At 43.4% G+C, this 23550-nt stretch overlaps 1 protein-coding gene across 4 annotated transcripts in view; it reads left to right on the plus strand.

Annotated features, from left to right (window-relative positions):
- SEMA3F (semaphorin 3F) overlaps positions 1-23550 on the plus strand; it is a 418190-nt gene that overhangs the window by 387073 nt on the left and 7567 nt on the right. For 3 of the 4 annotated variants that reach the window (XM_029599643.1, XM_029599642.1, XM_029599641.1), the window contains 2 exons: positions 4458-4525; positions 9347-9480. In XM_029599643.1, coding sequence (XP_029455503.1) covers positions 4458-4525; positions 9347-9480 — 202 coding nt within the window. Of the gene's footprint in view, positions 1-4457; positions 4526-9346; positions 9481-22808; positions 23549-23550 lie in introns of those variants that run through there. The other variant, XM_029599645.1, reaches the window with a different exon arrangement.

Consider the following 23550-nt stretch of genomic DNA (forward strand, 5'->3'; position numbering starts at 1 on the left):
CAGCTCTTCAAGTGGCTTGCTTTTTTTTTCTATTAACAACTGTGTAAAACCATGGCCTGTTTATTTTCTTCATTGTCATTGGCGCAACTTCCTTCATTGAACATGCAAGAGCTGCATTAAATGAATCCACTAACTGATTTTTTAAATTGTAATCTAGGTCGTTCTTTTGACCACCACCATTCTTCTGGCTTATTCATATTATATTTTAAAATAGGTAACTTTAGATGAAATGAAATCAAATGATGGTCAGACCATAAAATAAAATTGTTAGCCAAATCTGATATTAATATGGTATTAACACATTTCTCAGCCGTTAGCAATTGATCCAATACATGACTGGCCCTATTTGTTGGAAAAAGTATCAGTTGTTTCAATTGTAAAGCAGTCAATACCACGTGAAATTCAATATATAAACTGTTTGGAGAAATATCATCATTAATATTTAAATCTCCCATCATTAAAAGTTTCCTAGACTGAGGGGTTAAGGACATAACATAGTAATCCAAAGCAATTAGGTCAGAGCTAGGTGGGCAATAAATGAATGCTAGTAAGCAATCATTTAATCGCACTGTCAAACTCTCACAGCTCTTACCAACCACAATGTCTGTCTTACATGTTTATTATTTATTTATTTTAAAATATTTCTATTCCACGAATCCACAGATCTTGGTGAATAACAGCCAAACATACATAATCAAAATAGACAAAATTATAACAGAAATACTCAATGACAAAATAAAACTAAATCCATTACATATGTCTTGCATCTCATGCACAGGAAATCAATATAACTGTCAACCAATGTCTCCTGAAACACTCCCTATAACTAAAATGACACCACCACCTCTGTTTCCTTCTGTCATACAATCAAAAAAATGCAGCAACAGCCCTTGTCTAAGAGTCACTAACTTCTGCTCCCTCCGGAACCCCGTGAAACCCAAGTCTGGCCACGAGCTGTCGCCACTAAGTGATGGGTGAGATTCCCATCCCCCCAGTCACTGTGAACGCTGCCTCCATAACATATCCAACCCTGGCCGGCCCAGAGATCAGAGCCCTGGCCCAGGAATTCAGCCCAGGTCCTCCACGTGGCAGTTTGCAGCACCTGCTGCCACTGAACCACCAGGCCCATGCTGAAAAAGACTAGTGCTAGGTATTGGGAGAAGAAAAAGAATAGGCCAGAGGATTGATAAGCAGATTTATGATTTTGCTGGTTCTAGGCACTTTTGGTGTATTAACTTCCCCGTCTTCTATAAGGATCTTTTACAGCATAGTAGAGAGGGCAGTTCTCTGCTGAATTAGTTTCAGCAGAGCTATAAGGTAGAAAATCTTAGCCAGTCTACTGTCCCTAAATGTTTGCTGCCCTAGACATAGACATAATGGGTGCCAATTGACAAATCCAGGGCAGAAGGTTAAAGAGGAGAGGAGTGGCAGAGGAGGAGAGTAGTGTACAGGAGATTGAGGAGGAGGAGGGAAGAGAGGCTGAGACAATTAACTAATGTAATGTTAAGCACAGCATGCACATATTAGAAGGCCCACAGTAAAGGGAAAGGGAGCCTTTTAGCTTGTGCAAGCTCTACATAGCAAAATCCGCTTTGCTTACTGGCTCAAAGGAAAGGACCGGTTAGAATGAGAGATCCCTCCCACTAGCACCCTGACATGGCAGAAACCCCCTTCCAGCCCCCATGAATACAAGCAGAGTCCCCCCCCCCTCTCACCCCATGCCTCTGTGGGCACCTCCCCACAGAGGAAGCTAAAGCTCCTCCAGGGGACCAGGCTAACACCTCGGACTGCTCCAGAATGGCTGCTTATCATTCTGGAGGTCTCTGCACTCTTTGTCAGCTGGAGGGACTGGAGAGTCTCTTGTTGGCATGCACTCCAAAAGCTGCCACTTGGCAGCACAATATATCAAGCACTTGGTAGGCGGTGTCCAAGAGGGGGTTTGTGGTTTGTCATGGAGTGAGAAGGTTTTCTGCTGTTGTTTGGGGGATTGACAACCACAGAAGGTGCATCTGCTTGTGTTTGAGAAGGTGGGATGGAGGTCACGAGGCCTGGAGGGGCCTTTGCTTCGATCAGGGTGGTTCCCTTTGGTTACAGGAGAGTCCCTGAGGACATATTTATTTATTTATTTATTTAACATTTTTCTATACCGAACTTCATGACAGGCGTCATATCAGGCCGGTTTACATCAAACTTAGAGGTTAACTTAGCAAAAAGCCATATAACAAGAAGGCCGAAGCGCAGATACAAATAACAGGGAAAAGAACTTGGAGGCTAGAGTAGCCAGGAAATAAAGGACAGAAACAACTGGAGAATGAACATGGATGAATATGCAGTTACTGGTTTGTACATTTAGTCTATTGAGCTAAATGGAAGCACTGTTGCGATGTTATGCTTGAGGGAAGGCTTGGACAAAAAGCCAAGTCTTGAGTTTTTTCCGGAAGGTAATCAGGCAGGGTTCCAGTCTTAGATCAGTCGGCAGGTTGTAGAACATATTATGTTCTTTGGTTGTTTTTCCATCAGGTACTGTTCCTATTCTCCTCTTCCTCTCTTTCCCTCTCTTCTCTCGCCCCTTCTCTCTTCCCAGCTGCACCCCTCCCCCCACCCTCGTTTTTTGTATTTTTCTCCTTCAGTTATATTGTAAACCAGCATGATGTAGCCACGAATGTCGGTATATAAAAGCTAATAAATAAATAAATAAATGGCCTGCCCCAGCATAAAATGTTAGCCTGCTGGCACTATTGAAAGGCTAAGATTTAGGATCTGCACCCATGGTAGTGCTAAATTTTGCAGGGTCTAATGACTAATTTTTAACATGCATGTGCATATCTGATTTAGTGTGCGTTTTCAGCCTCGAAAATGATGTTACACTTCCAGGTCAGTTGTTGCCTAGTTCTGTTTAGGATTAATTTTTTGATATGGGCATTTCATGTGCTTTCCTGTCCAGCTCCTTTGAACTCTGAATTCATTCAGGATTTTTCTCCTCTCGTATCTTATTCTTTCCTTCCCTTCATACCAGTTTTAGCTCTTCATGTAGCACTCATCCTCTCTCATCTCATCTCATCTTTTTCCTTCTGACTCTCATCTCCTCTGTGGTCATACTCCTAGCACATCCCTTTTCCTTTCTTCTTCCTTCAGTTACTCGCTCCTTCTCATCTTCCTTCTTCTAGAATTCTTCCCATCTCCTGTCCTTTTTCTTCTAGGATTCACTCCCACTCTACACACCCTCTCTCATATTCTTCATCAGGCTTCCATCCTTCCAGCACTCATCATCTCCTGTCACCATTTCTCTAGCACTCATCCCTTTTTCTTTATTACTCCTTCCAACACACACTCTGTAACTCCTTCCAATATTTTTGCCTTTTCTTTCTTTTAGTAGTGACAGCTTTTCTGCTTTATTACACCTTCTAGTACTCTTGCCCTCGCCCGACTTTTCATTTTCACACACTCGGTACATGATCCTCTCCCCCCTAACCCCTTCGATTTTGCGCCTTTCTAGCAGTATTCATTGAGCAAGGATTCCATGTCTGGAGCTACTGGTGGTGACAGTCTCAGCTTTTCTGGGTATTTAAGGATTGATGTACCAGCCTTTATTAGACATGACATGCATGTTAGCAAGTCAGATGCACTAACAAATCCTTGGTATCCTGAACACGTTCACTTTAAAACTAATTTAAATATTTTAAATATGCAAATGTCATGCTATTGAGCATTATTGAAGTAAATGTAACTTCACCTGTGGACCAGGTCCGTGTGCTAGCAGTCAACAGTGCGAGGAGGCCCTCCCAGCTCCTTCCACCTTCTAAGTCAAGAAGCCCCATAGTTTCCCCAGTCTCTGGTGCAAGCTACTTCATTAATCCTGAACGCATTCTTCCCTCATTAGCAGGGAAGCTGCAGGAGGAGAAGACTGGCATGTGGATGGTCCACCATCGAATGATGGCTTTGTTGCCTTTCTCTTTGAAACTCATATGTGCCAAGGGTGAGGGGTGCATGAGCATTGGGAGAATGTTGAACTGGGGCATCGGGGATCACACCTTTTGAGGGAGGGAGAGCTTCTTGACTTTGGGAAGGTAGGAGCAGAGATGCCCTGCTTTTGTGGTCTTCCCTCTCCTCCTTACACCAGATCCCAGGACGTTCTTGCTGTCTAGTCACATTTCTCTTGGCTGATTAGTACAGACTTCTGGAGATCCCTCAGAGGGCATTCTCGCTAAAATGGCTGCATTTAGTTTAATGCCACCATTTTAATGTGTTCATTCTGCATATAATTATATTCATAAATGGTGTAATAAAACCACCAGGTAGTATGCGTTACCTACTGGTTTTAATGCATTTTAGTATACAGACCCCAGAATGTAGTGGGATTGGTGAAGAGATTCGGTTCTCTGGTTTAGTTACTTGTTCTCACTTGCATCTCACTGTTTCCCTATTCCTGTTCCTTTCTCCCATCTTTATTCTGAAAGGCGGAGCAGGAGGCAAGATATCAGACATGGAAATCCCATAAGGCAGTGCAGAGGTTACAATTCTAATGGTGAGTCTCTTATTCTATACCGTCTGTCCCTTCCCTCATTCCATTCAATTAGCAGGAAGCAAGACACATTCAGATGCTAAGCTGTGCTGTACTGTGGCTAATAAAACCTAGGGATGTGAATCGTGTGCCCGATCGTCTTAACGATCGGGTTTGGCTAGAGGGAGAAAAAAATCTGATTGGTGGAGATGTGAATCGGAATCGGTTCCGATTCACATCGTTAATTTTTTTTTTAGTGAGGCCCGACCCTTTAAAATTGACCCCTTACCTTTCCCCACCCTCCCGAACCCCCCCAAAACTTTTTACAAGTACCTGGTGGTCCAGTGGGGGCGTGGGGACCGATCTCCCGCTCTCGGGCCATCGGCGCCATTTTGGCTGCCACTCAAAAATGGCGCCAATGGCCCGATAAAAAAAAACCCCACCTGACCCTTTAAAAATGACCCCTTAGCTTCCCCCACCCTCCCGATCCCCCCAAAACATTTTAAAATTACCTGGTGGTTCAGTGGTGGTCCCGGGAGCGATCTCCCATTCTCGGGCCGTCGGCTGCCACTCATAAAGATGGCGCCGATGGCCTTTTGCCCTTACCATGTGACAGGGTATCCGTGCCATTGGCCAGCCCCTGTCACATGGTAGGAGCACTGGCTGGCCAGCGCCATCTTTAAAGATGGCCACCGCCATCGTAAAGATGGCGCCGGCCAGCCAGTGCTCCTACCATGTGACAGGGGCCGGCCAATGGCACGGATACCCTGTCACATGGTAAGGGCAAAGGGCCATCAGCACCATCTTTATGAGTGGCAGCCAATGGCCCGAGAACGGGAGATCGCTCCCGGGACCACCGCTGGACCACCAGGTAATTTTAAAATGTTTTGGGGGGATCGGGAGGGTGGGGGAAGCTAAGGAGTCATTTTTAAAGGGTCGGGTGGGGTTTTTTTTTTTTATCAGGCCATCGGCGCCATTTTTGAGTGGCAGCCAAAATGGCGCCGATGGCCCGAGAGCGGGAGATAGGTCCCCGCGCCCCCACTGGACCACCAGGTACTCGTAAAAAGTTTTGGGGGGGGGGGTTGGGGGGGGGGGGGGAAGGTAAGGGATTAGGTTTATAGGGTCAGGGTGAATTTAGGGGTTGTTTTGGTGTGCCGGTTTTCCCGCCCTCCCCCCAAATAACTCCCGTTAGTGGACACTAACGGGAGTAACGATTTTTCACGATAAATCGTGAAAATTTCTATTGTATCGTGCACTCTAACGATTTAAAAAATATCCGACGATTTTTTAAATTGTCAAAAAACGATTCACATCCCTAATAAAACCATCATTCTGTTCTCTAGCACCATGTGGCAAAAGATTCCATGCAATTTTCAGAAGTAAGGAGCTTTCATTATGCCTGGCAAAGCTTCGAGGATACAACTTCTGTTACAATAACCATCAACGAAGGCCTTTCTCTTTCTGTTTTACAAAGCTAATATGATCATCCTGATAAACCCAAAATGAACATAGGATAAGCAACTGAAAAGAGATCTGAGAGAGCAAGTAAGCATTCAGATACATGCAAAGTGTGGTTACAGCATGATCCGCTGAAGAATGACCTCCAAGAAGGAAACTGCAGCAGCTTGTGACACCCACATCATCAGGATGATTTTTGAAGTAAAATATAAATGTAACATACTATTGTAACAATTTGCAAAAGCCCATTTACCTGCATTTAAATATGCACTTAACATGGGTAAATGGGCTTTTGAAAATTGCTACGATAGTATGTTACATTTACGTTTATAGTACATTATCCTTTGAAAATTACCTCCTATGTGTGTGGCACCCCTACAGGTTGGCCACTAGATGTCACTAGGTCCCTGTACAGAACTTTAATATCATGAGCCTCCCATGTCCCATCAGCCCCTTCCACCTGGAGGGCTGTGGTTGGATGCCTCAACCCTATGTATCCCAGCCATTTTAGAACTCCACGTGATCAGTTTCAAAGAGCCTCCAAACAACGAGGATGTTTAAGTTTTACTTTCTGGTGAGGCCTCCCAGTCTCACCCTGCATCTTCTATTTGAAGTGATACCTCATTAGGCACGCCCTGCCAGAGGGTCCTTCTCTTACTAATTTACAGAGAGAGATATTTTTCACCAGATTCCTTTCTGGGGTGAAAGGGCGCTCATCCAGATGACTGAAGACCTGTGAGCCCACTTTAAACTCTAGGTGAGGCAAGCACCAGCGACAGATCCTGCTGAGAGAGACAGTGATTTGGTAGTATGTTTTGGACATGAATAGTGTGGGGAGGTTTTTTCTGATCCACCCCTCCCCACTCGGATGCAGTGCTGGCATGGCCTGATTCCCTTCTGACTGTTCCCCAAGCGAAGTCCCCAGTAACAACTTAGGATGAAAGAGCAAGATCGGGAGACCCCAACTGGATCTCCATTCATGGAACCAGGATGTGCTGGGTGTCCAGGAAGTATATGGAGTCAGGTAAGACTGTTTTTGCTGTGAAGGTGGGGACCTCCAGGGCCTCCAATAAGATTCCCAGTTAGCTGCTGGGTGAGCTTTGTGCACTTAAAATCATCATGGGAGCTCTACCCAGATTCCCAAAATAAAGGATGCCTACTTACAGAGAAATACGCTTGTACCAGCAGTAAGATGTAATTTCAACATTATGGACACATGGACTTTTATTTAATGATTACCAATTAGTAAACTTTATTTTAACACCCCGAGCCTGGTCCTGTCTGATTTATCCCAGCATCTTACCCCATGGGGTACAGCTACATTATACACACACTGAAAGCAAGACACCATGGGCCGGGCCATAAGTGAGAGCTTCCCCCTGTAAAAAGAATCCCCCGTGGGATAGTCAAGCAGGGATGTAAATTGGTAGCCGGAACAGCCCCAAAGAAAAGTAAATTTGTTTGTCTGCCCTTGGGACTAAAACTCCCTAGTGAGGGTTACATATAGTTACAGCATGAACAGCTGAATAGTGACATCCAAGGAGGAAACTACATCAGCCTAGACAATACCACCCTCTCAGAGGCCGTGGCTGGCAAGCCTGTCCTGGCCTACTGACACCCCCCCAACCTCAAACGGATACTCACCAGCAACCCAAAATTGTACAACAAAGACACCAACTCAGGAACCAGACCCTGCCAGAAACCCAGATGCCAACTCTGTCCACACATTAACCCAGGCAACACCATCACAAGACCCAACAACATCAACTAGAACATCCAGGGCTCATTCATTGCTCTTCTTCCAATGTAATATAAGCTATCATCACCTGCCAGCAATGTCCCTCTGCTGTCTACATAGGACAAACAGGTCAGTCCCTAAGGAAAAGAATATATGGATATAAATTTGACATTAGAAATGGCAACATTCAGAAACCAGTAGGAGAACATTTCAACCTTCCAGGACATTCCCTGTCTAACCTTAAGGTTGCCATACTTCTAACAAGGAACTTCAAAGGAACACTCCAGCGTGAAATTGCTGAATTGGAAATCATTAAAAAAAACTTAACAGCATCACCCTAGACTGAACAGAGATACTGGCTTTACAGCAAACTACAACTATCAATGAACTTAACTGTTCTCAGATCATTCTGTCCTTTCATACTTACCTTAGTTGTCAATAGCCTTGACTATAATGCTGTTATTACTTTGTTTCCACATCCTGCCAACTTATTCAAGGTCTTCTCTTTGTTCTGTATTCCCCCACCCCATCCCCATATATTTAACCCATCTCTAAACATCACTTCATGCATCTGAACTCTGTCCTCGAAAGCTCATGCCTCAATAAAATGGTTAGTCTATAAGATGCCACCCCCCTCATGTCATTTTTACATGACACCCAAGGACTTAATGTAGCAAGAAGCGATAAAGATTGACCTCAGAGGATGATCTTAATCTACCTGAAAGAGACCTCAGGGGAGGATACAGCAGCACCCAGAGCAGAGACACCCATAGTATGAATGCATGAACAGCTGAAAAAAGAGATCTCATGAGAGGCAACAGCAGCACCCTGATACACCAGAAATATGATTACAACATGTACCACCAAAAAAGCTTCAGGAGAGAGGACAGCAGCACCATGAAAAACTCAAAACAGAAATGCAGCATAAACAGATGAAGGGTGGTGAGCTCTAGATCTCTTGTTATCTAGGACTCTGAAGAAGTCTGGATCCTGTTCTCAGGAATTATGGTTCCTCTTATCAGGAACTATATAGAGATCTCTGTATCCAGTTGCATGGAGTTCTGAGGGTCTCTAGATCTCCCGTTATCAGGAACCCTCAGGAACTAATTGGAGTTATAAGAGTTTCTGATTTCCCTCATGTTGGGAGCTCTAGATCCCTTGTTCTTTGACACTCTAGAAGCTCTGGACTCCCTGTTTTTATGAGTTCTTTACCCCTTATATTGGGAGCACTGAATGGTTCAGAATGTTTGCTTATCAGGAACTCTAAATATCCTTTTTATTGGAAACTCTGAGATGCTCCAGTCCCTTGTTATAAGTAGTTCTGGATCTCTTCTTTCTAGGATTTTCTCATTGGTAGTTCTGTGTGATTCTGGATTCCTGTTGTTCAAATTTATGAAAGTTTCTTATCTGGAGCTCTCAATCATTATTATACAGTGCCAAAAGATGCTCTGGATTCTTTGTTATGAGTTCTTGTCCTCTGCTATCAGGAGCTCTAAGGAAATCTGGATTCCCTGTTACCTGACTGTTTTCAGAAACTCTTGATCCACTGATACCATAACCACAGGCTCTGGATTTCCTGTGGTTATGGTGTCAGTGATATAATTCCCTTTGACAGAACAATTAATGTTTTCTCCTCTGATCATTCACAGTGAACAAGAACACTTTGGAGACAGTGCAGTATGGTGTGGAGGGCAGTACTGCATTCTTGGAGTGCCAACCACGCTCTCCACAGGCCACGCTCAAATGGATCTTCCAGAGAGATAATAGTGATCGGAAGAGAGAGGTGAGAACCTATATGAACTACATCCATGTCTTGAGAACAGGGGATTAAACATACAATCACCAGACCAACTTGTAGAAGCAAAGGGATTTATTATCACTAGATTCACATCTAGAATCACGGGAGATTATGTGTGTACCATCACCTGGTCCACATCTAGAACAACAGAGGATTCTAAAGAACATTACCATATCCATATGTAGAACCACACATTGTTATCAGAACCAGATCTAGAAGCACAAAGATTTACATTTTCTATCACCAGGCATTTCTAGGAGCACTAAATTGCATGCTATGGATGTGCTTTCGTTGGAAATAAAACACAGTGGGGCGAACAAATCTACGCCCGATTTTATAACATGCGTGCGCAGCCGCACGCATGTTATAAAATCCAGGGTCGGCGAGCGCAAGGGGGTGCACAATTGTGCAACTTGCGCGCACCGAGCCGCGCAGCCTGCCTCCGTTCCCTCCGCCCTCCCCCCGCACCTTCCCCTCCCATCCCCTACCTAACCCGCCCCCCCCCCCAGCCCTACCTAGAACACCCCCCTTACCTTTGTTGAAGAAGTTACGCGCGCCGGCCAACAGCCGGCCCACGATCCCAGGCACAGCGGCCTCAGGCACAGCAAATGGCCGCTGTGCCTGGAGGCTCAGGCCACGCTACGCCCCCCGGACTGCCCCAGCCACCCATTCCCCGCCCCTTTTTGCAAGCCCCGGGACATACGCGCATCTCGGTGCGCGCAGGGTTTTTTTTTTTAAGGGTTATGTGCGTAAATTACGTGCGTAACCCTTTTAAAATCCGCCCCAATATTTTTCAACAAATCTTCCAGTTTCATTTTGTTTTAAATATAAATTGCAACAAAAATGAATTACATTTCTTCATTTAATTTAAAAATGTAAAAAACATTGGCAGGCACAGCCAGCTTAGGCGCCTCCCCAATAGCCACGAAGAAAAACCCGACTGCCACCCCCCCCCCCCAAAAAAAGGCCCTCCCTGATCCCTTACCCCATCCGTGGGTTTAAATGGGGCAGGAGCGGCTGGGGATCACCTGTACCTCTTTTAAGCCCACGGATGGGATAAGAGGCGATGCAGGGAGAGCTGGCACTAAGCCCCAGGGGGCTTTTATTCTGTGGGCAGGGGAGGAAGGAGAGGCCTGGACCTGACTGTATGTCTTATTTTGTTTTTTTATTTGTTTGTTTTTTTTTAATTATTTGTTACGTTTTAATGATACGACAAATAAAATAAAAAAAACAGAAAATGAAAAAGTATTCAATGGGCATCCCTATTGCATGCACCATTCCCAGAATCCCAACTGGTAACAGAGAAGATTCTATGCACTGTCAGACACTGGGCCGAGAGAGATTGAGGACCAGATGTACTAAGCATTTTTCCCGTAGACACATTTTTAAAGCAAATCTACCTGCCTGATTTTCCTTTGAAAATTCACTATAAAGGCATGTAGGTACAAAAGTACCTGTATGCTTTCCACTTGCTATACCTGAGGATAGGGGTTAGATGTGGAAAGCTACGTGTCTCTTTGAATATTCAAAGTGCGTATGTACTTTTCTCTCCCAACCAAGTACAACCTACGCTGACAGTGACTAAATATAGCCTAGTAAAACCAGGCATCACTACTCAGGGTGGGGGCTCAGAAGCAGGCAGCTTTCAGAGGGACCGAGGATCTAGCTACCTAATTCCATGCTTAGGCATCTAGATCCCTATCAAAATTTGCCCTCAGAATAGAGAGAACCCTTTACTACATCTGGCCCCAAGTTTAAAACTGCCTTAAAACTCAAATTAACTTGTTTTGCAGTGAGTCTGAAATTTGTCTCCATTTGAGCTTCAAATATATTTTAAATGGTAAAATGAGGCAAAAGATAACGTTGTGGCTCTGTTCAGGTACCGCAAGTGCATGTGAAACTCCTATCAGACTCTTTTACTGGATCCAAGCAAGCATTATTCCAAGGTGTTGTAATAAGAGGGGTGGTTGATCTGTAACCTTCTTTCCCTAGCAGGGGTCCTCATCCTTCCTACCTGCCTCTGGCGGTCCCAGATTGCGTAGGCAGAGCGCAGGTGAATTCTGACAGGCAGCTGAACCTCCCCTGGGGAGAGGGAGCCCTGCTTTGGCTCCCAGGCACCTCCCGTGCAGACAGCAACAGCAGCAGTCTGCTCCCTAATGGACACGCAGCAGAGGAGCAAGAAATGCGGCCACGTGTGTAGCTAGCCCCTACCCTTTCTACAACACAACACTAGGGCCAATGTAATAAGGCGCACTAACGTTAGCGCAGGTTTTTTACTCCTATTTTAGCGTGCATTTTTCTGGCGTAAGTTAACGCTGGTATTTAATAGGGGTTTTAACTCCTAAAAAATGCAGGCTAAAACAGGAGGAAAAGCCAGTGCTAAGATGAAGATCGGTGCATGCAAATCCCATGTAAAAGAAGACATTAGCTATTCTCCAGCAATGTAGGAAGTGTGTTAAAGGCAGACAACTTAAAGACCATTTTCTCAATGCTGGTAATTTAACTTCTGGGCCAGAGTAGGAATAAAACTTAGCTCATATTTCTGGTGTCATGTTAGGCTATTGCTGTGCCCAGTGTGGTAGTGTCTAGCTGCTTCTACCGCACTGGGCACAGCAATGGAATAACTTTGGCCACCATAAATGTGAGTTTACTCCACCTCGGACCCAGAAGTTTAATTTCCAGTGTAAGCTCTCAAGGCGGGCACCTACAACTGAACTGGCACTGCATCCTGACTTTGGCATACTGTATAACTGTAGATGCCCACCTCAAGGAGTTCACACTTTGTTCAGATAGTTGTAGGTGCCCACTCTAGAGAGCAAATTGCCATTGTGGCAATGAAAGGCAAGTAAAATCAAAGCATAAGCTCTCTGGGGTGGGCACCTTCAACTAGTTTAACAAAACATAAACTCTCTGGGAGAGGCACCTACAGCTGAATAGGATGCCAGACTTAGATGCACAGTGCCAAAGTGCATATTCTTCAGCTGAAGGTGCATATTCTTTGGTCTGAGGTGGAGTAAACTCACATTTTTGGTGGCCAAAGTTATTCTGTTTCTGTGCCCCGTGTGGTAGAAAAGCTAGACACTACCACACGAGCACAGCAATCAAATATCATGACCAAGGAGTTAACTTGAAAAGCCACTTAAGTGCATTAAGCCCATAATACAGAGGTAAGCACTTGAAGTTGGAAGGAGTATGATCAAAATGGACTTGATGCAAGATTAGCACTGGGCATCCCAACTTGGACACAGTCTCGCATGCAAGGTCATTTGGGCAAGGCATGCCAAGTGAAAGGAAAGGGCAAGCTCTCTAGAATGGTCAACTATACCTACTAGGGATACACAGCACTGGCAGAAGGTGCCCTCCCTAGAGAGTTTACCCTTTGCTTTCTCTTGGCATGCCCTGCCCCCCAGCCCCAGCCAATATTCCTTCGGGCTGCGTTAGTCGAGCCTCAATGGCTTTACCTTCAGGCCTTCTATCTTCCAGGGCCACAGGGTCGGTGGCTGCCCTAGGCGTCCACCCCCAAACATGTGGCGCGCTAGGAGGCTGGCTAGTGCACCTAGTGCTTCCAGTGGACTTGACAGGAGACCAGAATTTCAGAAAATCCCTGGGGAAAAAGGATAAATAACCAACCTTATCATTCTCCAAAACAAATAAGAATGCTAAAAGCAACTTCTAGGGGGCAACTTTCAAACCAACACAGGGACTTTAACCTTGGGACTTCACACCAGTTCTCAAAGGGAAAGTGCGCATGTACTTTACCTTTGGGAGCTGCCTAGGTAAAATATACCTGCAGCAATTTCCACCTGCTTCCCAAACAGCATTCAGAAGAAGACACATTGTAGCCTGCCCTGCCCCCAAGGAGTTCCTCCACTCACTGCAGATAAAAGTGCACCCGTAGCACAAGAACCTGGAGGGCAGGTGGGGGGTTTTCAGACTGCTGATTTATATGGGTAGGGAACCATTCACCTGGGGTAAATGCCTTACGTTGACCTTCCAATCTGGCTATGCATCAACTCACAGATAAACAGAACAAAGTCAAGGAGCTTCACCAGCAGCAGTCATCACTAAAAATAAACAATCAGGGTCAAAAATCACTTTTCTTACAGCTTGAAACTTAAGAAGGTATTTGTATGGGTGTCTAAGATTGAATTGCACACCTATGGCCAGGGCTGCCTGACGGTGTCTAAATCTTTACGCTTTTGCTGCATAACCTTTGAAATATCTGGAAAGATTTGTAACCCCATCCCAGGAGGCAGGCTGAACTCCGATGGGGCCAGAAGCTTATTTATTGTCTCTTTGGGGCTGGCTAGCTGTTCCTACAGTCTCTTTCCCTAGGGAGTAGATTCTTGTGGTGCTGGGGAAAGAGTTAACTTTCAGGGCCCCAAGTGCTAAGGGTGAATTTCTTTCCATTGTCCCTGGGAGAGGGTTATGTATCCTTGCTATGTGCTGTAGGTGCCAAAATAACTACTCCGGAGTCACTTGGTTAGTGTCCCAAAATAAAGTCTTTACTGTTTAAAATCTGGTGAAATATGGCGCAACAAATTAATCTTCAGCAACACAGAATTCCTTTTGCAATGCAGTCTCTCTTTCTTCTATCTGTGCAAGCGTAACTTGTATCAGGGCAAGGAAGTCTCCACCCTCCAAGGCATGGAAAAGTGAAGGTCCCAGGTAGACAGGGGGATCCTTATGTGGGCAGGAACGCCCCTCCAGACTGGCAAAACATGTTAAAACTATTCTTGGCACAGAGAGGCAAATTCTCTCTCTCCCCAGGGATGAAGATGCTGGATGGGTACCCCCACGGATTGTTGATTTCTTTTACGCATGGTTAGCAGATCTTCTGAACCTCTTGACTCTCTTCCAGTCTCTAAGTTCTCTGTCTCGTTTAGGTACCTGATGGGGGGAATCCCATGGAAGCAGGCAGCTCTTCCTTCTCCTAACAGGAAGGAAGGAGCAGCCAAAGCCTTCCTCCTGGATCTCAAAACTTAAGTTCTTTTTCTCTTAACTGAATTTGACATCCTTTTGTCGGGTCACCACCTCCTCCTTCATTGATGAGAGTATGGAAGGGCAGGTCTTCCCTATATAATGCCTCCTTGACCACTTACCTCAAGGGGCATTCCTGGGTTCGAGACCAACCTGACCGGAGCCCCACCTAGGGCAGACTCCATCGGTCCTCACATTCTTGGCGCCTGGTGCCTCCACCTGGGGAAGAAGGTGTTTGTGGGTGGGATTCCCCTCCCCTCATCTCAGGAAATCAAATGGGACTGTGAACAAGGCTGGCAGTATGTACAAATATATACAGGTTTATTAGACTATATAAGTATATACATTTCTACATGACTATGTCCATCTCTAATAGGATGTAAAACAGCACATTTATCTACTCATGGTTAATAGTCACAGGCCACACAACTATATACATTTCCTCAAGGTAGCAAGAACATTTAATATTTGGCAATTAGGAGTTGTTGGCCCCCACAGTTTACCACCATATAGAACAGAAAGGACCTCTTGAGTTCCCGCTTAATCAAGTGTTATTATTATCCTCCCCCTTTTTCCCAGAGTCTCACCCATGTGAGAATATGCAACTGGGCTGGTAGGAAGTGTTTGCCTGGGGGTTCAATTGTATCTAAACTGCTGCCAACTCCTCAGTGACCTGGTTCCACCTACCGGTCTATGACTGGGCTCCATGCCATCCTGGGGGACCTGACTCCACATCCTGGAAAGGTGCTGGGGTCACGTCCTCCTGGGGAACCCAACTGCACTTCTAGAACTGCTACTGGGGTCAATTTCTTCCTGGGGATCATTCGATCTGCCGGTAAGGTCCCATTGAGAGTGCTAACCACATTAAGTTATCAGCAAGTTAAAAGAAAAAGATTACAGAGAGAAAACAATGATATGAAGGAAATAGGAGGGAGGGGAAGGGGGAAGGAGGCGAGGGATTATGTGCAACTCTTTTTATGTAGAACTTGGAGATATACATATAATTGCATATAGTATATATATATATATATATATATATATATATATATATACTGTATATATGTGAATGTTATATTTATTTGTTGATGTTGTGAAACCTGTTTCTAGGTAATAACTATAGTGGATCAGCAGAGCTATGTCTGTGTCCCAGCACTGAAGCAGCAGAGGATGCTGCGGGATAGGATTAAGTTATAGTGATAGAGCTGGGTGTGTATCTTAGTAATGAACCGGGCTAGGCAACGATGACTCTGGATGAGAATGAAAAGCACCAAAATTCATGTGCATTTATTGGCATAAAAAAGGGGGCTTAATTAGCACAAGTGTGAAATTTGTGAGCAGTGCCCAGGGCCGTGATTAGTGGCAGGAACGATGGGTGACATTTCCAGGGTGCCACACCACTACCATCACCGTTGTCGTGGCAGCAGTGGGAAGCTCCTGCACCACTGCTCCTGTCTGATGCCACGTCATCAAAGAGGGACACTCTCACCCCTCCCCTCCTCCCTGGTCATCTGGGGCACTGCTTAGCCCAGTGAAGGTCCAGGCAGTACCAGTCAAGACATCAACCCTAGCCACTATCCTTTTGTGCATATTTCATATCCATTCATAATTCAAATATTTAAAAAAACAATACAAAAATCTATCTAAAGTGAGAGTAAATCTTACATTCGGAATGTAAAATGTGCATTCACTTTAGATAGATTTGTTTGCATTATTTTTAATAAATTGAGTTATGATTTTATATGAAAGATGGCACACATAGGCAATATCAGCTTGGAGAAGAGACTGCTGAGGGGGGGGATACGATAGAGGTCTTTAAGATCATGAGAGGTCTTGAACGAGTAGATGTGACTCGGTTATTTACACTTTTGAATAATAGAAGGATTAGGGGGCATTCCATGAAGTTAGCAAGCAGCACATTTAAGACTAATCGGAGAAAATTCTTTTTCACTCAGTGCACAATTAAACTCTGGAATTTGTTGCCAGAGGATGTGGTTAATGCAGTTAGTGTAGCTGGGTTCAAAAAAGGTTTGGTTAGGTTCTTGGAGGAGAAGTCCATTAACAGCTATTAATCAAGTTAACTTAGGGAATAGCCTCTGCTATTAATTGCATTAGTGGCATGGGATCTTCTTAGTGTTTGGGTAATTGCCAGGTTCTTGTGGCCGGGTTTGGCCTCTGTTGGAAACAGGATGCTGGGCTTGATGGTCCCTTGGTCTGACCCAGCATGGCAATTTCTTATGTTCTTAATATCCAGGGTTGAAACCTTGACTATTGGTGCTCTTCCTCACAATTGAAGAGGCCTATGTAAATAATGAGAATACTCAGAGGTCAGTATTCAATGTGTTTGTCCAGCTAAGTTTGTGACTTAGCTGGACAAACAACTGGATTTAAAAATGTGTGTGAGAGAGAGAGAGAGAGAGAGAGAGAGACTAACCATAATGCCCTCACACTAGATTGGTATTTATATCTCTATGGGAGGCCCACCTAGTCACTCAAGGTGAGGTTTAGGTATTAGTGTAGGGGTTAGGGGCCATGTTTGGGTGAGTTTCCTCACTCCGAAGGTCATCAAATCTTCACAAGAGAGCACTGTTCTGTTTGTACGTCTCACTTTGAATGTCAAAGTGGCCCCTAACCCCAACACTAATACCTAAACCTCACCTCGAGTGACTAGGTGGGCCTCCCATAGAGATATAAATACCTATCTAGTGTGAGGGCATTATGGCTAATCTCTCTCGCTCTCCTTCCCCCCCCCCCCTCCCCCCAGGAGGGCACCATGATAAAGCACATGCATTAAAGGTGGTTTTTGCATGCAAAAATGCTATATAGCACTTTGATAAATGACCCCCTTTATTTAGTGGTGCTCCCACAGCTCTGAATATCTGGTATAAATTAGTCATATAAGTTTGTCCAGGTTACTTGTCTGCTGTCTGCCTGGCTGAATATTGGCCTGATAGTACATAGGTCCCTTTGTCTGTAGTGGAGAAATGGCTCCATCTTGTGGTCTTGATGTCTACCACAGTTTTGTGTTTCCTATGGATTTAATTTTTTCTTTGTATTTTCATTTAAAGTGTCAGTAAATGAATGCATAAAGATTCATTCTTAGTACTAGAATATATTTTTTCCTGAAATTTTGGGAAAATCCTTTACTTAAGAGAAAAATAGAACTTTTTTCCCCAGATTTGTGTTCCATTTCTGCTGGTTGTGATTTTGCTGCTCTCAGGTTTTGCTGAGATTTTTTTTTAAGTTCCCCCATATCGCAAACTGCAGGGTTTTGTTTCTGCTGCCTCTGTAAAGGACTCTGTATTTCTGGATTAACCTTTGAAAAGCTCTGTCATGCCATGACAGGGATCTGCAACCTTTCAGAACAGACGAGCTATTATATGTCTAGTGGCACTGTAAAAATGATAAATATTAGTAGAAATATTTTCCTCCAAAATATTTTTTATCTTTCTCCAAAATATTTTGAGATCCACATCCCTATCGTAAATCAGGATACTCATGTAAAATGTCTCCTCCTCCTTAACTTGGTGAGAGAGGTAACGGTGGTGGGGCCACTTGGCAATAGTGATCATAATATGATCAAATTTGATTTAATGACTGGAAAAGGAACAGTGTGCAAATCCAAGGCTCTCGTGCTAAACTTTCAAAAGGGAAACTTTGATAAAATGAGAAAAATTGTTAGAAAAAAACTGAAAGGAGCAGCTACAAAAGTAAAAAATGTCCAAGAGGCGTGGTCATTGTTAAAAAATACCATTCTAGAAGCACAGTCCAGATGTATTCCACACATTAAGGAAGGTGGAAAGAAGGCAAAACGATTACCGGCATGGTTAAAAGGGGAGGTGAAAGAAGCTATTTTAGCCAAAAGATCTTCATTCAAAAATTGGAAGAAGGATCCAACAGAAGAAAATAGGATAAAGCATAAACATTGGCAAGTTAAATGTAAGACATTGATAAGACAGGCTAAGAGAGAATTTGAAAAGAAGTTGGCTGTAGAGGCAAAAACTCACAGTAAAAACTTTTTTAAATATATCCGAAGCAGAAAGCCTGTGAGGGAGTCAGTTGGACCGTTAGATGATCGAGGGGTTAAAGGGGCACTTAGAGAAGATAAGGCCATCGCGGAAAGATTAAATGATTTCTTTGCTTCGGTGTTTACTGAAGAGGATGTTGGGGAGGTACCCGTAATGGAGAAGGTTTTCATGGGTAATGATTCAGATGGACTGAATCAAATCACGGTGAACCTAGAAGATGTGGTAGGCCTGATTGACAAACTGAAGAGTAGTAAATCACCTGGACCGGATGGTATACACCCCAGAGTTCTGAAGGAACTAAAAAATGAAATTTCAGACCTATTAGTAAAAATTTGTAACTTATCATTAAAATCATCCATTGTACCTGAAGACTGGAGGATAGCAAATGTAACCCCAATATTTAAAAAGGGCTCCAGGGGCGATCCGGGAAACTACAGACCGGTTAGCCTGACTTCAGTGCCAGGAAAAATAGTGGAAAGTGTTATAAACATCAAAATCACAGAACATATAGAAAGACATGGTTTAATGGAACAAAGTCAGCATGGCTTTACCCAGGGCAAGTCTTGCCTCACAAATCTGCTTCACTTTTTTGAAGGAGTTAATAAACATGTGGATAAAGGTGAACCGGTAGATATAGTATACTTGGATTTTCAGAAGGCGTTTGACAAAGTTCCTCATGAGAGGCTTCTAGGAAAAGTAAAAAGTCATGGGATAGGTGGCGATGTCCTTTCGTGGATTGCAAACTGGCTAAAAGACAGGAAACAGAGAGTAGGATTAAATGGGCAATTTTCTCAGTGGAAGGGAGTGGACAGTGGAGTACCTCAGGGTTCTGTGTTGGGACCCTTACTGTTCAATATATTTATAAATGATCTGGAAAGAAATACGACGAGTGAGATAATCAAATTTGCAGATGACACAAAATTGTGCAGAGTAGTTAAATCACAAGCAGATTGTGATAAATTGCAGGAAGACCTTGTGAGACTGGAAAATTGGGCATCCAAATGGCAGATGAAATTTAATGTGGATAAGTGCAAGGTGATGCATATAGGGAAAAATAACCCATGCTATAATTACACGATGTTGGGTTCCATATTAGGTGCTACAACCCAAGAAAGAGATCTAGGTGTCATAGTGGATAACACATTGAAATCGTCGGTTCAGTGTGCTGCGGCAGTCAAAAAAGCAAACAGAATGTTGGGAATTATTAGAAAAGGAATGATGAATAAAACGGAAAATGTCATAATGCCTCTGTATCACTCCATGGTGAGACCGCACCTTGAATACTGTGTACAATTCTGGTCGCCGCATCTCAAAAAAGATATAATTGCGATGGAGAAGGTACAGAGAAGGGCTACCAAAATGATAAGGGGAATGGAACAACTCCCCTATGAGGAAAGACTAAAGAGGTTAGGACTTTTCAGCTTGGAGAAGAGACGACTGAGGGGGGATATGATAGAGGTGTTTAAAATCATGAGATGTCTAGAACGGGTAGATGTGAATCGGTTATTTACTCTTTCGGATAGTAGAAGGACTAGGGGACACTCCATGAAGTTAGCATGGGGCACATTTAAAACTAATCGGAGAAAGTTCTTTTTTACTCAACGCACAATTAAACTCTGGAATTTGTTGCCAGAGAATGTGGTTCGTGCAGTTAGTATAGCTGTGTTTAAAAAAGGATTGGATAAGTTCTTGGAGGAGAAGTCCATTACCTGCTATTAAGTTCACTTAGAGAATAGCCACTGCCATTAGCAATGGTTACATGGAATAGACTTAGTTTTTGGGTACTTGCCAGGTTCTTATGGCCTGGATTGGCCACTGTTGGAAACAGGATGCTGGGCTTGATGGACCCTTGGTCTGACCCAGTATGGCATTTTCTTATGTTCTTATGTTCTTAACGATCTCTCTCTAAATCCTCTCTCATCCTTGGCACACACTCTCAATTATACAGCAGCCATTCCCTCGCTCATCTCCCAAATATCTAGAAGTCCCTCTCATTTTCCCACTCTCTCAATCCCCCATTCTCAACATCCTATCTCTCAATCCCCTCATGCCCAGCAATCTATCTCAGTCCTCTCTAACCCAGCATTCACACTCCCTCGCTTTTTCAATTCACCCTCATCCTCAGCAGTCATTCTCTCTCTTCCCCTATCCTCATCAGTCATGCTTTCTCTTTTGATGCTCCCCATCCTCAGCAGTGATACACATCCCCTCCCTCTCTCTCCATCTCTATCCTCCCCATCACAAGCAGTCATTCTCTCTTTCTCTTTCTCCCTCAGCAGTCACCCTCTCTCTCAATCTGCCCTCATTCCCAGCAATCACTCTCTCGCTTCCTCTCATTCAGTCTTATCCTCAGCTTTTTCTCTCTTTGGCTCATGCCATTGTGCCACGAAATAAAATTTGCCAACCAGCACAACAGTAAAGACCAAAAGGGAAGGTGGTGTGCACATACCCAGAAGAAACACGCACCAATGCTCATAAGAGACTATAACAATTAAAAATATTAATTATTGAATAATAAATATACATTTAAATAGGTAATCATTACAGAATTGAATGCATATGTTAAAACATACATTAAATTGTAAAAATCTTTACATATAAACAACCATGACAATAGGCGTGCAAATTAATCTTTAAAAAACTAGATTTCATATAATGCATAATAATGAGAATTAAAAAAGACTGGCAAAGCAATTTATAAATCCATTCATGGACCCAACATGGCCATGTTTTGGCCTATTGCCTTTTTCAGGGATACAGAGACTTTGTGGTATATAAACAAGAGTCCTTTCAATGGTGCCTACAATGAAAAAAACCATAAAATCTTAGTAACCACTGTACCTAAATAAATAGCATAAGACCATATAATCTAACATTGAATTCTTATAGAATAGAGCAATATATATATATATATATAATAATTAGGAGTGTGCATTCGTTCCCTACATATTGGCAATCCACAACGGATGTTGCCATATTCGTTGTATTAGTGGGGAAAGCGAAACTTATTGCAATTCCCCACGAATACACAAATCTTCGCCGAATTATTCGGCCGCCTAAATAAATCAATTTAAACCCCTCCCCCCCAAGACTTACCAAAACTCCCTAGTGGTCCAGCAGGGGGTCCGGGAACCATCCCCTGCACTCTCACACCCTCTGTGCCGGTTTCATCATGGCGCCGATAGCCTTTGACCTACTATGTCACAGGGGCTACCGGTGCCATTGGTCAGCCCCTGTCATATGGTAGGAGCACAAGATGGCGCCGATGGACATGTGACAGGGGTTGACCAATGGCACTGGTAGCCCCTGTGACATAGTAGGTCAAAGGCTATGGGCGCCATGATGAAACCGGCACCAAGGGTGTGAGAGTGCAGGGGATGGCTCCCGGACCCCCCGCTGGACCATCAGGGAGTTTTGGTAAGTCTTGAGGGGGTCAGGAGGGTGGGGGGTTGTAGTTAATTTTAATTTTAGCTGGGACATGAATAGAAATCACCTTATTAACGCATCGGGGCACCATACGGCCGAATGCAACGTATCTGCTCCCCGACGAATCCGAATCCCGAATGCAACGTATGGCGTCCCTCTGCACATCCCTAATAATAATTGATTAAAAACCAGAACAACAATAAACAGAAATATACCTCAAGAGAACAGAAGAGAAGCATTTATGGTCAGTCCCACTGATGGAGTTTTTCAGTCCCTATGAGTAACATACATTACAAAAAATATGTACATATAACAATACAACCATGTATGAAAACATGATAAATCATGGGAACCAGGCATAAAATAGAAATCAATAAGCTTCAATGTTAATATTCTTTTTTCTGTAATTAATTTTTATTTGTATGCATGGTTCCCACGATTTATGTTTTCATACATGGTTTAACTTTTTTATAACTCTGCAGGATTTTGCATCCATAAGTGTTGGTCACACAGGGACTTTTGCCTCCTCTACAGCAGAAATAGCTTTTGAATGATGAAACACTTGTAACTGGATATGGTTCTCCTTTTTGTTGGATAGAAGTTCTTATCTATTAATTCTTATTATATATTCTTTAAAAGAATGTATATACATATTATTTTTTGTAAGATATGTTCCTTATAGGGACTGAAAGACTTTCCATCAATGGAAGTAACTTTTCATACATGCTCCTCTTCTTCCATACTCTTGAGGTATATTTCTGTTTATCGTTTTTCTGAGTTTTTTTCTATTCTATTTTATATTGGTTCAGTGTTTGATTGTATGGTTTTATGTTATTCATTTTGTTACAGTGGTTACTAGATTTTATGATTTTTTTCTTGTAGGTACCATCGAAAGGACTCAATAAGCCTAAACAAGGCCATGTTAGGTTCAAGAATGGATTTATAAGTTGTTTTGTCTGCCCTTTTTATGTTATCATTTTTATGTATGATATTGCATTTAAATTTTAAAAAATCAGTTTTGTGCCTGTCATGATTGTTTATGTATAAAGATATTTACATTTGTATGTACATTTTGACATATGTATTCGGTTTTATGATGATTACCTATTTATATTTATTCAATAATTAATATTTTAAATTATTTGTCTCTCTTTAGCATTGGTGCTTCTTTCCTCTGTGTATGTGCACATCACTTTCCTGTTTGGTCATACCAAGAGCTGCATGTGACTCGGGAGCCACAGGTTACAGACCCTGTGCCATGACATATTCTCCCTTAAGTTGTACTTTTCAATGTCCGCTCTCTTGTGAATGGTTAGATACAGTACTTCCTCCCTTCCCTCTCGTAAATGGTTAGAAAGCTCTGTGACCCCCCCCCCCCCCCCACCCCTTTCTAATGGATTAGGTACATCTGTGACCATGCCTTCATGTTAATGGTTTAATAAGCCAACAATCCACCACCCTCTTGGGATTGTGAATGATTAGATAAGTCAGTGACCCCCTTCCTCGCCCAACATGCACTCATGTTACTGGTTAGACAAGTCAGTCACCTTGCCTTTCCCTTTGCAGATAGCTTCAAGGCTTTGCCCTGCATATTTCTGTTCCGTGGGTAACACTCTGATTCTCT

The sequence above is a fragment of the Rhinatrema bivittatum genome, chromosome 4, assembly GCF_901001135.1.
Source record: "Rhinatrema bivittatum chromosome 4, aRhiBiv1.1, whole genome shotgun sequence".
Taxonomy (NCBI): Eukaryota; Metazoa; Chordata; class Amphibia; order Gymnophiona; family Rhinatrematidae; genus Rhinatrema; species Rhinatrema bivittatum.